Source organism: Chiloscyllium punctatum, chromosome 12, assembly GCF_047496795.1.
Source record: "Chiloscyllium punctatum isolate Juve2018m chromosome 12, sChiPun1.3, whole genome shotgun sequence".
In the NCBI taxonomy this organism is placed as follows: Eukaryota; Metazoa; Chordata; class Chondrichthyes; order Orectolobiformes; family Hemiscylliidae; genus Chiloscyllium; species Chiloscyllium punctatum.
In genome coordinates this window covers 35,087,020-35,101,186 of record NC_092750.1, presented here as the reverse complement: position 1 = coordinate 35,101,186, position 14,167 = coordinate 35,087,020, and the positions used below count along the sequence as shown (strand labels likewise).

Here is a 14,167-nt window from a genome sequence, read left to right as displayed (position 1 = left end):
CAACTTCTTTATATTGTCTAATCTCCGCTTGTAAAAGTGTGAGGATTCCTACATGTGAACCACTTCCAACGACCACAGATACATGGCTAAACATTTAAATGTGATGCAGCCCAAATCATCATAACAGAGATTGCTGGAGTTTGACAGTGATTTTTGACATTCTCTTGAAAAATGTTTAATGTAAGACCTGTGACTTAATTAATTTGAGAGCTGTAAATCTTATCCACCCCCGAGTATTTTTGGCCTTTGTTCCCCTTAGGAGTTTAGAATTCTCTGTGTAGTCACATTTCCAACTGATGTATCTTTGTTTTGCATAATAATGGTGGAAGAAGAGCTGTCTTTTAAATGTCAAATGCCATGAAAGGAGATAGCACACACTTTTTTGCACTTTTGTTATTATCTCAACTGGTGGCTCTGTGTTTACAGATGAATTTTACAAGAAATTTGGGCACAAATTCCTATTAGTAAGATTGTGGCATAGAAACCATCTAATGAGTTTTGGGAGAACCCAAGCAAATATTTCTGACCAAGTTTGTGTAGTTAATGTACATGTTTCCATCATGGCTGCTAACTGGTTTTCTCAAACTACTATTGGTTTGTTCCTCAAAAGCTAAGAGTTTATCTGTTGAAGAGTTGATTCGTAATGTTTAGGAGATGCCCAGATTCAATCCAGAATCTGTTCCAGTGGTTGGTAATGAGGAAGCTCTTATTGACCACAGTGCTGCTAGGTTAAGAATGGAATATTTGGCTGCAGTGAATTGGCCTGCTTGATCTGCCTCATGAATAGTGACCTCTTTGAGGCAATAGGGCGTCACCCATAATCCTGCAATTATATGCCGTTAAGCATTTAATAATAGGAGAGTGTAGCTGGAAGGGGTTCACAAGCAGCAACTCATTACATAAAGGCATCACTATGATAATTCAATAAACATTTGACGCGCCACATAGTTAGATCAGTATAATTGTAACAAAGACTTCTATACCCTTTGTTCTTCTTATGCCTAAGTCTATTGATATCAAGATGATGGCAAGGTAGGGGATAATCAGGCTCCCAGCTCTGTCTGATCCATCTCACATGATCGGCGACATCCTTTTTATTTCATTTCTTTTCTCATTTAATTCTCTTTTCTTCCTTCTGTGGTTGTGGGGAGCTGTCATGCTGCGGATCCAGTCCGTTCCTCATAGGCATGGTGATTGTGGTGTGAGTGGCTGCTCAAACATTCATGGAGTGGTGTCTGTTCTTTTTCTCTGATGTTTTGGCAGCGTTTACTTGAGTGACTATCTGTTGGTCCTCGGGAGTTGATTTGGATGGCTGGTCGGATCTCTGAAGTTGGGAATGGATCTTGCTCCTCGAGTTAGTGCAGTCTCCTGGCTATGTTGGTGGCTGGAGACAGCCTTGGCAGAGACCATGTTCTAGATCTGGTCAGCGGTGGCAGCAACTGCTTCAGCATGCTTCCACCTTCGTGTTTCAGCTTCAGGAACAGCTTTGGTGGTGTCCAGTAAACATTTTGGAAATCAAGAAGCTGTAGATGAAGCACAAAATGAAATTTGATCTAAATTTATATGATTGATTTATTTTTATAATTTATGTAATTAAAATGGCACCAGATTATGGCAACTTGTACTCTTTTTACTGTATTTTCATTAATACATGCAACATCAAATTGCTATACTATGTGCAGTGAGCAGTTTTGTTTAAATGTTTGAATCCAGAATATTTAACACAAATAGTGCTGGTTAGATGTCATAAGAATCACCTTGGGATGTGCCAACTGTAGAATTCCTTTGCTTAAGCATAAGCTTACTGCAGTTAGTCACCAGTTGATTTGTAAAATCAATTCCCCTTCTCAAGTCAACCAACCAGTGAGGAGAGTTAAAGCCCACAGTGTCTGACTAATTCAAAATTGTCTGACTAGGAAATGTCTGAAAGAATGTCTGACTAGGAAATGTCTGAAAGAATGTCTGACTAGGAACTACTTTGGACAATAATGTGTGAGGTATATATTGCTTAAGAAAAACAAAATCATTGACATTTTCCTTACATGATTATAGAAGTTCATGAGTGGTGATAAATATTTACATTTAGGTAAAGATTAAAGTTGCATCATATGTTTTGTTAGTTTGCATATTGAGTTTACTGAATGTAAGATAATAGAAGCTAATTTATAAAGTTGGTGAATAGACCCAAAGTAATTGGAATTTTAAGGGTGGCCCAAGTTTACTTAATATCGCCAGTGTTGTAAGTAGATAATCAATAAGCATTTGGTAGCCCTCTCAGCTTAGTACTAGAGCCAGTGAGTTTGGTAAGATTGAAGTTGTCCCCATTAGAGAGATAAACTATTAATGTGGGAACTCAAATCAAACAGGTGGTTTGAAAGTAAATATAACTAGTTGAAGACAACTCAGGGTGCCATGTTGCAATGGGGATAGATTGCAGGGAGGTATTTGTGTTGATTATGTTTTATCCATATGATTTCTCACAGAAGTAGGCTGTTGGAAACGGTTTTGAGAGAAGCAGAGAGAATCGGTCAGAAGCTGTTGACCACTAACTGAGAGCTATCTGAATCAAGAATGTTTTCTGATTTGGAAACACTGAGAAGGAAAGCAGCGTGACGCAGGCTTCAGTTGGGATGTCCGCAACTATGAGATGCTTAGGGAGAGTTGGAGGGTTTCTTAGCTGGAGGTTAATGGAGCAGCAACAAAAAAAATTTTGTACCTCAGATAAGAGCAAGAATACTGAGGAAATCAAAATTAATTCCTGAAAGCAATAGCACACCCATGTTTGGTCCCATGAGCAGTTTGGAAACAATAAAGGTCCTGTGAAGTAACTGGGATCTCTTGGATGGAAATTTAAGTGAAACAGAATGTGCTGTTGACATTTTTGAGTGTAGGTGTTTATGAAAAATAATTTAAAGTTAGTACTACTTGCTCTGTTTCAGTCTTGTACGGTAAGAGATTTTTTAAAATTCAAGATTGCAAATCTTGTGGCATAATGCTTTCAGTTAACTACAAGTTTGAATTTATATTTAAATGTTACTGGTTTCCAAGCAGATGATGATACTCATTTTTGGAATATCTTGCAGCTGGAATATGTAGCATTTAAATTTATTGAGTCTGGGGAAAATTAGAAGAGTGTACAGCAGATCCAATCTCTCGAGTCTGCAATCAAAGAACTGCATCTATTCTACTGAATTTGGAAAGGCATTAGAATGAACATTTTAGCAAATTTTGTTTGTCAAACTTTTCATCAGAGATTTAGAAAAAAAAACAGCCAATACCTAAGTGTATACATTTTAAAAAATTTTCGAAATAAGGTGTGTTTTAAGTACTCTACCAGACCACAGGGTGACACTGTTGTTGCTAGGGTTTATGAAGTGATCTTATTGGAAAAAATGAATGATTGATTGTTTGGAGCACAGATTTTAGTGTTTGTAGGACAGTATTGAATTACTGCAAATTGTAAATGAACTAGCTGGAGAATGAATGGAAGGAAAGAGATTAGTATTAGATGGATGCTATTGTGCCCATATTGGAGCAAATTGAGTCTGAACTTGGCAGCTTTGGTGTACCTCCTTCTGAATGGATATTTAAGACTTCGTACAGAGATGCCAGCATGTTATTACTGTCGTTTGTTGCCAGTGGGTTTTAACTAGTTGCTTTTGTGTCACTGGGTCTGATGCCATGATAAAGCCTCAGCAAAGAATGCCAGACTCTCTTCTGAGATTTGAGGGAATAAGATAACTTCATTTCTAAGTTATCAATGTAGCATCTGTGTTTTTTAATAAAATCATTGTTCTAACTAGTTGCCATAATCAGCACTTAAATGATAATCCTTTAGGTTTCTCAAAGGATTGTCAAGTATTTGAGATACAGTAACTAATAGCGGAAGGCTGCCTCATAACTTTTAAAATTATATGGTGTTGACTGAAACATTGAAACAAAGACTCCTTTTCAGGTGTGAATCTGTAATATGATCAGTGCCAGATTTCATTTCAACCTCATGTTAAAATATAGGTTCAAAATACACTTTAAAAAATTAATTACAAATAATGCAGAATACTTAAACAAATTACAATGCAATACAAAGCAGGAAGACTATAAGAGAAAAAGATGGCTCTCTTTATGATTTGCAATATCCAATGCTGCGTGTATTATTTCAGTCTCCTCTTGATGTGCTCATCTGAAGATACAATGCTATCAGTGGAACATATCACCAGATAAATGAGGAACAATTAAGAAAAACGAAATCATTGATATTTTCCTTACATGATTATAGAAGTTCATGAGTGGTGATAAACATTTACATTTAGGTAAAGATTAAAGTTGCATCATATGTTCTGTTAGTTTGCATATTGAGTTTACTTGAATGTAAGATAATAGAAGCTAATTTATAAAGTTGGTGAATAGACCCAAAGTACATAGAATATGGGTTCTCAAAGTTTTAACAAAGTAGTTGGTGTTGATCTCATATTTTTAAACCTCAATTGTCTTTACTTATTCAGATGGCTCTTGTATACAATTGGACCAAAACAAAGTTAATGTTACAGAGTGAGTGATGTAAGAGGTCACTGCCATTTACTGGACTAGCAACGAAAGGGATGAAGTTAGTATGGTCTCACCTCTTCAGAAGCTCATACCAATCAACCATGTAGATTAGTTTCCCTACAGTGTGGAAACAGGCCCTTCGGCCCAACAAGTCCACACCGACCCTCTGAAGAGTAACCCACCCAGACACCTTTCCCTCTGACTAATGCACCTTACACTATGGGCAATTTAGCATGATCAATTCACCTGACCTGCACATCTTTGGACTGTGGGAGGAAACCAAAGCAGACAGAGGAAACCCATGCAGACACTGGGAGAATGTGCAAATTCCACACAGACAGGCACCCGATGGTGGAATCGAAACTGCGACCCTGGTGCTGTGAAGCAGTAGTGCTAACCAATGAGCCACTGTGCCACCCCAGTCAGGTTGCACACAATATTGCTGTATTAAAGGTAAAACACCGTAGATGCTGGAAATTTAAAACAAACAGATGGTTGAAAGAAATGCAGCAGGTCTAGCAGCATCTGTGGAGAGAGAAACAGAATTTATGTTTCGAGTCAAGAATGGCTGTTATTCAGAATATGAATTATTGCGGACTTTGTTTCTAGAAATAATTGTGTTGAACATAAATCTCTGGGTAATAACCATTATTTCATTGGTAGAGCCATGAGTTGAAAGTCAAGATCAGATGCACAAAACAAACAATGTACTGCAAGGCATGGGTTAAGTATGTTGGATGATTGGTATCAGAAATGTCATCGGTTTGACATTTGGAGTGAAATCATAATCATTTATATTCATGTTTCTTATTTCGCTGTTTGATATCGTTAATGAATAATTTGAAGTTGTTAACTTCCTATTGAATCATTGAACTTGCTGCCTAGGTGGCATTTATGCTTCAAATGGATTTTCCTATACCCTTTCATCTTAGTCGATCTGAATACTTAATTTATTCTCTAATATTTATCTGGCTTGCCTTTTATATGTAAAGGCCAGTAATGATTTTATTCTTTTCCTGAAATCCCAAAAACCCAGGTATTTTCTAAAAGAATGAAGCCACAATGTTCACGGTTTAAATGAGAAAAATGTATAAAACATGCTCAAAACTACATTCCACCTTAAATAGTCACTTGCATTGAAGACTGCAGAAGTGTACTAAACACAGAGACTTACTTATTTTCTAATCTAAAATTGTTCACTCAAATTTGTTGCACAAAGTTTGACTTGCACCCCAAACCCAAGCCAGACACTTATCGCAAAATCAAAGATAAGCCACTTGGTCTGAGTACTGCTTTAAAGGTTCAGGTATGGGTTGAGATTTTCTGGGGTCTCTGTTTACTTTTGAAAATATTTTCACTTCACATCTCCTCCAGCTTGCCCATCCTTATAGACATGATGCTCAATACCATAGAGAGCAGTCGGAGTCAGGTTGTTAAGTATATTTGAATCTCAGAGTTGCTTTTACTTAGTAACGGGGTAGAGAGTTATGGAGAGAAGGCTCGAAGGTGAAGTTGAGAATCATCAGGTCAGCCATGATCTCATTGAATGGTGGAGCAGACTCAGTAGGCTTCTGCTTCTGTATCTTAACATTTTAATATAGATGTGCTTACAGCTTAAGTGCAGTCAATTCTGGTCAAAACCCTCCTGGAACACTGCTGCTGACCTTTAATGCTGGAAATTTGCATAGGAAACTCTCTCTGTCTTCTCAGCTTGGCTATCCTAGAGGGTTGACTCACTCTTAGTGACATCGTTTAGCTAACAAGTGGTTCAAACCTTTCTCACGAGCACTCAGACTTTCTGTTGAAGTCTCTTTGAAAGAGGTGTACTGCAAGTTTGTTCAAAACTAAAGCTGTGCTGGATTCTCAACTCCACCATCCAGAAACATCACCACCTACAATTAATTTATTATTGATCATTTAAGTACAGTCTGTTCTGCTATAACATTGGTTTCTTCAATGCAAATTGGCTTTAACATGATTGAAAAATTTAGACTGTTAAACGTAGGATACGAGCTCTTGGCTATTACGCAGTTCTGGCCCCAGTGGTTTAAATGGTGCAGCTATTGCATGATTTTCTTATAACGTGAGATCGCATGAGAACGGAACTATCACATTATATCAGAACTGACTGTATTTGTCTCCTGAAACGTTGGTCACATGATCAGTTACTGACAGTGAAGAGTTTTACCAGAAATTACCACCTAAATTTAAAATCTAGGTTCATCACAGAAGGCATGTTATAAACAAAACCCAATCATGGGATGTGGGGATTGCTGGCTTAGCCAGTATATTGCCCATTTCTAATTGCCCCTGAGAACGTGGTGCACCACCTTTAAATGCTTGTAGTTAAGGACTCCCTAAATGTTTAGACGTGGCACAGTGGGGGAATGACAATGCAAATTCAAGTCAAGCTATCAAAGTAAAGATAAACTTGCATTGTCTAAAATATCTGGAAATACACCATTGGAAATTCTCTAACTGTATGCTATGCTTCAGCAGGTATATCAAAATGAAGAACAGTCCCAAAGTCATTCCCAATTATTCCAAGATGAAACTTTGTGTCTTTTGAGACCTATTCCCATCCCCTTGAATTTTTCTGGATGCTATTATCACGCGCAGTGCACACCTTGACTCCTCTGATTTTTTTTCAAGACGCTTGTTTCTCTTGTGGCAGAAATTAAATTGCTGAAAGAATCTTGCTTGGTCATTAATACAAAGCAGCTCTTTCGCTTTTGCACAGTACTGTTTTACTTTGGATCTGAAATGTTGCTGTCCTTTTCTTGAAAGATAGCTCACCTGAACGAGTTTATTTCTACATGGCAAAGGGTTATATTAATTTTTCTCTGAACTGAAGTATTTATCAGGAATGCTAATTGCATATTCCTTTTTAGAATTCTTTGTTTAAGGAATATTTTCAAAACTTAATCATCTGTAATGTTCAGAATTCATGGTGTTTGTAGGTCCCTTTGCTACTCTACCCCATTTAGACTGTTACTCCCTGAAGCTCTCTTCTGCCTACCAAAATGCATCATCTCTCACTTGCCTTTTGCTAGAGAATATTTGCTGGTTGCATGCCATTTTGGTTGTGTCTAGGGTCAGAGGAGTTTAGAAATTTTACTGAGTTGGCCAAGCAGGAATTATAAATCTCTTCGATCTTATTTCGACTTCATCTTTTGCCAAACCAAGATTATTGAAATCTGCTTTTTGATTTTATCTTACATAGGGCAGAGTTTAGGCAACAACATGATGTGAATAGCATTAACTTGATAGAAGAAAGATGAAAACCTTCATTGTTGCAATTCCTTCACATTTGGAATGCAACATCATTTTGTTGGTTCCAGCCATAAATGCATGTGACTACCTTCGTAAAAATGTGATCAAAATCCTGTGGATAGGTGGAACCATGTCTGATTAATAAATAGGATATGTCATTTGTGTGTATTTATTTACCTTTGGAACATCCAAGGACAGTATCTTTTTTTTAATATTGCATTATTGGCAGATGTACACGCGATATAGTACTGAATCGAGGTTTGCCTCAGTTGTGTCTCATAACCTTTGCTTTTGGCTAAGATGTTTTTTGCTTCACTAAGAACACTGTGACTACCATGTTTCCTTGGTAAATTTCAGCTGATGTGGCTTAGGTTGTGCTTCTCAGGTTGTTAGGTTAACAAATCAAAATAACATGTCTGCTTAAATATGCATTGGGCTAATAAACATATCTTTCTGATTCTGAGTTCTGTTAATGCAGCTGTTGGTCTACAGTAAAGTCAAGCGTACTTTTTTGTTAAATAAATGTATAGAAAATAAAATTGCTCCCTAAAATGAACCTACATTAAAAATCAATCTCTTTCTATCACAGGATTTAAAAATTAACTTTTGTTGGTCATATTACATTTTGTGTGCAGAAATTGCTTTCAGTTTGCTACCACACATTACAGTTAAAACTTCCTTTCGAATGTTTCTATTTTACACAATCGCAATTTATATGAAAAGCAAACACTGGTTGCATGGAAATGAAGGATTTCATAGTAGCTGGTGAGTATTGGGTGAGTTCCAATGCTAACCACAGCAGTGAAATGCAAACATGAGCTCCATGTAGCAACTAAAACTTTGGCAAAAGCTGGCTTTTAAGCACTGATGTGCAAGTCTAACATGGTTTGAACCTAAGCTTCATTCCTAATTTACTGAGCTAGCAGCTGAGAAATTTCATTGTACATTTCCCACCCTGAGTAACAACAGAAATATTTTATTCTCAAAGGTAATAGTTTTTTTCCCTCCAGCCCTCTGCTTCAATATAACCACTTAATTGCATGTTCTTTCTTTTTAGTAGCTGTAGTGAAATATTATTTTCATCTTTTGTGGAAAAATTGTGAAATATTTCAAGTTTTAACAAAATATTGCAAGCTGTGAATATGCTGTCATTAGTAGATTCAGTAAAGAATGAAACCATATAATGAAACCATATTTGGTTTTGTTGATCATGCGTTGATCTTTTCAAATTGTCTTTTTATCTTAAAAATCATAATAATTGAATACATAATGTAGAAATAGGGTTGCAAGAATTCTGTTTGGTAATCTTACCCAATAGCAATATTTAGTTTTCTTTTAAATGAACATTTGTAGTGGAACTTAATTCCCGTTGGCTAATTTGCACAGATTTTGATGAAAACAGAAGATATGCAGATTCTTGGTAAGAAAAATAGAAGCAAATTGACTGGCTAAGATGATAGATCTGTGCTATTAACTTGAATAGTTTCACTAAATTAGCAATTAGTGACCAGCCACTAATATGACCTTAAAGTTAGAAAATGATTAAAGCCATGAGTACATTAAAGTGCATTTTTTGTTGCCTTTGGGGAGGCAGAAGGAAAAGTTTCAGGAATCTGACTTTGGTTGCAACACTTGGGGAAAGAGAGAGGCAGCGAGAGCAGACAATCCAGCAATTATTAAATGAATTACTATCTTGAAAAATTTTAATTGGGATGATACTTCAGTTTTGTTTGAGTCAGTAAAGCATCCGTTCACTGTCAAGTTTCTTCCTGAGGTGAGTTCTTCAAACTTGTCTGTCTGATATCTTTCTTTGCAGGGGAACATCAACCAAATGCAGTTGTAGCTTGGAACCAAGATATGTGACACAATAAATAATAGCTATTGCTACAATTTGGATGGATCCTAAATGTGCTGTGCAACTATGTGGTTTGCATGACATGTATTGAAATTTCAGTATCATGATTATTGGGAAAGAATATTCCTTTTTTCATGGTAGGAGGCAAAATTTAAGATGTATGTTTTCAGATCCAATTCGAAATTTGAGGTATTTCATTTGGATGTCTTACATAGGGAGCTCAGTGAAGATTGTTTATAATGATCTATGAAAACTTGCTGAGGGATATTGACCTTCTTTTGAGTAGTACAAGTTGATAGATAGTCTATTGTATCACTTAAGGCCTTTGGAATTTAAAGTCAGGTTACAACTGGTGACGGTCTTCCAGTTAATCTTATGCCAATGACACTATGGTTTATGGCATTAGCACACCCCCCAAAGATGTCATTGTTGGACTGATGATCAAGATATAGTTTAATAATATAACTAGGGAAATAATTTTTAAGGTAGCTTCATGTATAATATTTTTTGTGGACTTGAGTTTGAAGGGTTGTGGATGCCTGGACATAGAGCAATAAAAAGATATTTACACTTTTTTTTTAACAAGGCAGTTTCTAAAGGTCACGTGTCTAGTGTTAACTATTTGTTTACTGTAGCCACTTTGCATTGGTTTACGAATGTTGTTTGCAGCTTCTACTTTGGAATTGATTGGGTTTTTCAGTTAGTAGCCAGCCTGGCAAAGGAAATGGACTTCTTAATCCAGCTCTCCTATTTGTGAAAAATCTCTTGTTAGTGGTTCCAGTGTAATATCTGGATCCCTGGTGTGTATAAATTCTGAATATCTAATTGAAGGATCCCTTCTCTTGTGGATTCCTTTCTCCCAAAGGAATTTAGTTTTTAAAAGGAGCCAATTTAACCTGCAGCCTTAAGTTAGTGAAAGAGAGCGAGTTTATTACTTAAAGTGAGAAGGAATAAAAATGTAACATGTACAGATCTGGAATAGGGTCAGAAGTCAGATGACACTAGGTTATGGTCCAACAGGTTCATTTGAAACCACAAGCTTTCAGAGTATTGCCTCTTCAGGTAAAATGATGAAGGGACAATGCTTCGAAAGCTTGTGATTTTAAACCAACCTGTTGGACCATAATCTGGTATCAGCTGACTTCTGACCTTGTCCAACCCAATCCAACACCGGCACCTCCACATCAAGATGAGGAATAAGAAATGCTTTGACTGTGACTTTAACGGGACATTGGCACTTGAATACAGGCTAATACACAGAGTACCTTAGTCCACTAACATACCAGGTTTCAAGCTTGCTTTTAACCTCTATCTGTGTGTACTTCTGAAAAGGAAAATTGCAAACAAGTCTGTTGCCTAAACTACTGTCCTTTGTCCACCATTTTTGTCACAGTCTGAGATACTCACAGGAGATGACAGTTCAATTTGGAGTACATTTTTTCCCTTCAGAGGACTTTTTGTCACCTTCATGAATATCATTCCTGAAGTCCAGAGAGTCACTGGATTCACTTCAGTCATCTTTTGGCTTTATACTTTTCTCTGAAAAACATGGCAGAACTGAGAGCTCAATCTGTCCATAGTTGATTCGGATTATGATCCAGAGGCATGACAAAGTGAATCGGGAAGTAGTAAAACACTGCATTTGTTGCCTGTAATCGTGCCACTGTAGTGCTTAGTACTTTTCATAGTGTAAATCAAAACATTGGCATGAGTTGACAGTTGAAGAATTGATCAGGTTTGAATTTATGATAAATTGTATTAATGGGATGCTATTGTAGATTGGAGGATGTTGTACTGATCATAATGACCACCTAGTCTTCAGGTCCTTGTTATATTAGCACGAATGTAGTGCTAATTCTCCTCTTTGAGTGGGTTTTAAACAAAATGTAAAGACAGTGCAGAACAAAAAAGAATCAATGTATGAAAAAAAGTGTGTTTCAAACTAAGTTGATACTTTAGTGGTTAAAGATTGAAAAAGAATGATAATTGTATAACATCTCCACTAATTGTTTCAGGGACACAAGGAAATCTGTTGATGGATCAAGGAGATGAGTAGGTGTAGCATTATTCTTGGAAACTTTTGATATACACTTATTATTTGAGATGACAAAAGTGTAAAAGTAGAGAATTAATGGAATTTCTGAAGCTAAAGTATTTTAAGCTCTATGTTTGTATACAAAATTAAGGGTGCTATTATGTGCGGCTAAATGTAAATAGATCAGGTAAGTATGATGGGTAAGAATCATGGAAGTAGCTACCGTAACACAATAGGATTTTAAGTTAGCATTTACTGGTTAAAACTACAATTACCTCAAAGAAGGTGACTGTGATTGTTGGTGGTCAGTCATCTCAGCTCCAGGACACCACTCTTCGGGTTCTTTGGAAGATTATGCTGGCCCATCAATCTTCAGCTGCTTCATCAATTACCTTGCTTCTGTCATAAGCTCTTAACTGTGAATGTTCACTGATTACTGCATCGTGTTTGGCACCATTCATGAAACTGCAGAGGTTGAAGCAGTCTGAATCCGAATACCACAAGAGCCTGGACAGTGTCCAGGCTTAGGTTGACAAATGGCATGTCTTCCAGCACCACTAATCCAGAATCTGGTTTCCAGCATCTGCAGTCATTGTTTTTACCTCATTGACAAATGGCATGTAACAATCACACCTCAGTGCCAGGCAATTCCTGGCACTGAGGTGTGATTCTGACAGCATGACTGTGAGGCTGTTGCTGAACCTGTCTGAGTGACAGCTCTCCTACTATTGGCAATGACCCTCAGATGTTGGCAAGAAAGAGTTTGTAGGGTCAACTGGACTGAGTCTGTATTGGTGTTAGGTGCTACATCCAATTTCAATTTTTTTTTTTGGAGGTTTTAGTGATCGATACAACTTAATGGCCATTTTTGAGAATCAACCACATTGCTATTGGTCTGGAATGACACATAGGCCAGACCAGGTTGGGAGGGCAATTTTATTTCCCTCATGGGCATTTCTGAATGAGATGGGTTTTTACAATAATCAGTAATTATTTCATAGTTATCATTTCTGCAGCAACACCTTTTTATAGAAGAAGACCTCTCAGAACTAAAAGTAAGACATGTCAATAAATACTTTGATCCATTGTTTTAACTTTTCAAAGCAAAATACTGTCAATGCCGGAGATGTAAGATAGTGCAAGAGAAGCTCAGCAGGACTAGCACAGTTATGGAGAGAAAAAAAAACAATATTTTTAATCCAGTTGTTCAGAGAATAGCCATTGGACGCGGTGTTCACTGTTTTTGTCTCCACAGCTGCTGCCAGAACTGCTGAGTTCCCTAGCACTTTGTATCTGATGGGTGAAAGCTCAGAATAGAGACTTGGATATAATGTTAAATGTAAGAGTTTTGGTATTGAAATGAGAAATGCTTCTTGAGGAAGCAGAACTGAGTGATGTCAGGGCCATGTCACTAGTTTAAGATTAGGTTAAGTGAATTGAGAGAAATTGAGAGAAAATTATTCGGAATGGGGTCTATGCAAGTATCTGGAATTGAGACGAGTACTCATCTGAAAGATAATCATGAAAACCAAGTAGTTGGATCAAGCAGTCTGCTGCAGTTGTAGTTATTTCTGTGTAACCTATACAACTGAAATTTGGTGCAGTGTGGTTATTCCATATGAGATATTGAAACTGTATTCATGCTATGAACACAGGATCATATACTTAACATTACAACAGTTATTACAAGAATAACTAAACAGTTTCTTCCTTTTGCTATAGTAATAAATTTCATGATAAGATCATGGATATTTTAGACTATTATATATGTCTGTTTTCTTTCCCAGGTTGATGCTTTGAGGTTGCGACTTGAGGAAAAAGAAAGCTTTCTTAACAAAAAGACAAAACAGCTGCAAGATCTTACAGAAGAAAAAGGAACACTAGCAGGAGAGATACGTGATATGAAAGATATGCTGGAAGTGAAAGAGAGAAAGATCAATGTCCTCCAAAAGAAGGTAGGCCTTCAACCTAAGAGTTTAGTAAGTGATGGGTTTCTATTCACTGTTAAAGTTGCAGTTAGAACATTATTCTTTGGTGTGTCTGTTATGTATCTAAACTATAGTGCCAATCAAAGAAACTTCTGAGATCCAATACCAAGAATGTACAAAAGGTTTAAGATGAGAGTCATCAGCCCATCAAGTTTCATTGATGCAGAATTTAGTATTTCCATAAGAAGTTTTTTCTTATTCTAGCCAAAAATCATCATCATCACATGCTGGCTGTTCTGTGAAGAAGAAATCCTCTTTGTCAGTTTTACTTCAGTCTATGGCATTTCATGCTCTCCACTAAAACATTGACCTTCCAAAATAAGTGCTCAGTATTGTAAGGCATGGTTACTTTATTTTTCATGTGCCCCTCATGATGAATTAAGTGGTCATAAATATCATACATCCATGTGGCCTGAAGCTTGCTGATGCATAAACCTGATAACATTTAATCATTGTGTTTGCTCCGCTGCT

General features: G+C 36.9%; 1 protein-coding gene across 10 annotated transcripts in view; it reads left to right on the top strand.

Annotated features, from left to right (window-relative positions):
- Window positions 1–14,167, top strand: part of LOC140483773 (ERC protein 2) — an 830,166-nt gene that overhangs the window by 295,952 nt on the left and 520,047 nt on the right. For all 10 annotated transcript variants that reach the window (XM_072582317.1, XM_072582315.1, XM_072582316.1 and 7 more), the window contains one exon: window positions 13,496–13,663. In XM_072582317.1, coding sequence (XP_072438418.1) covers window positions 13,496–13,663 — 168 coding nt within the window. The remainder of the gene's footprint in view (window positions 1–13,495; window positions 13,664–14,167) is intronic.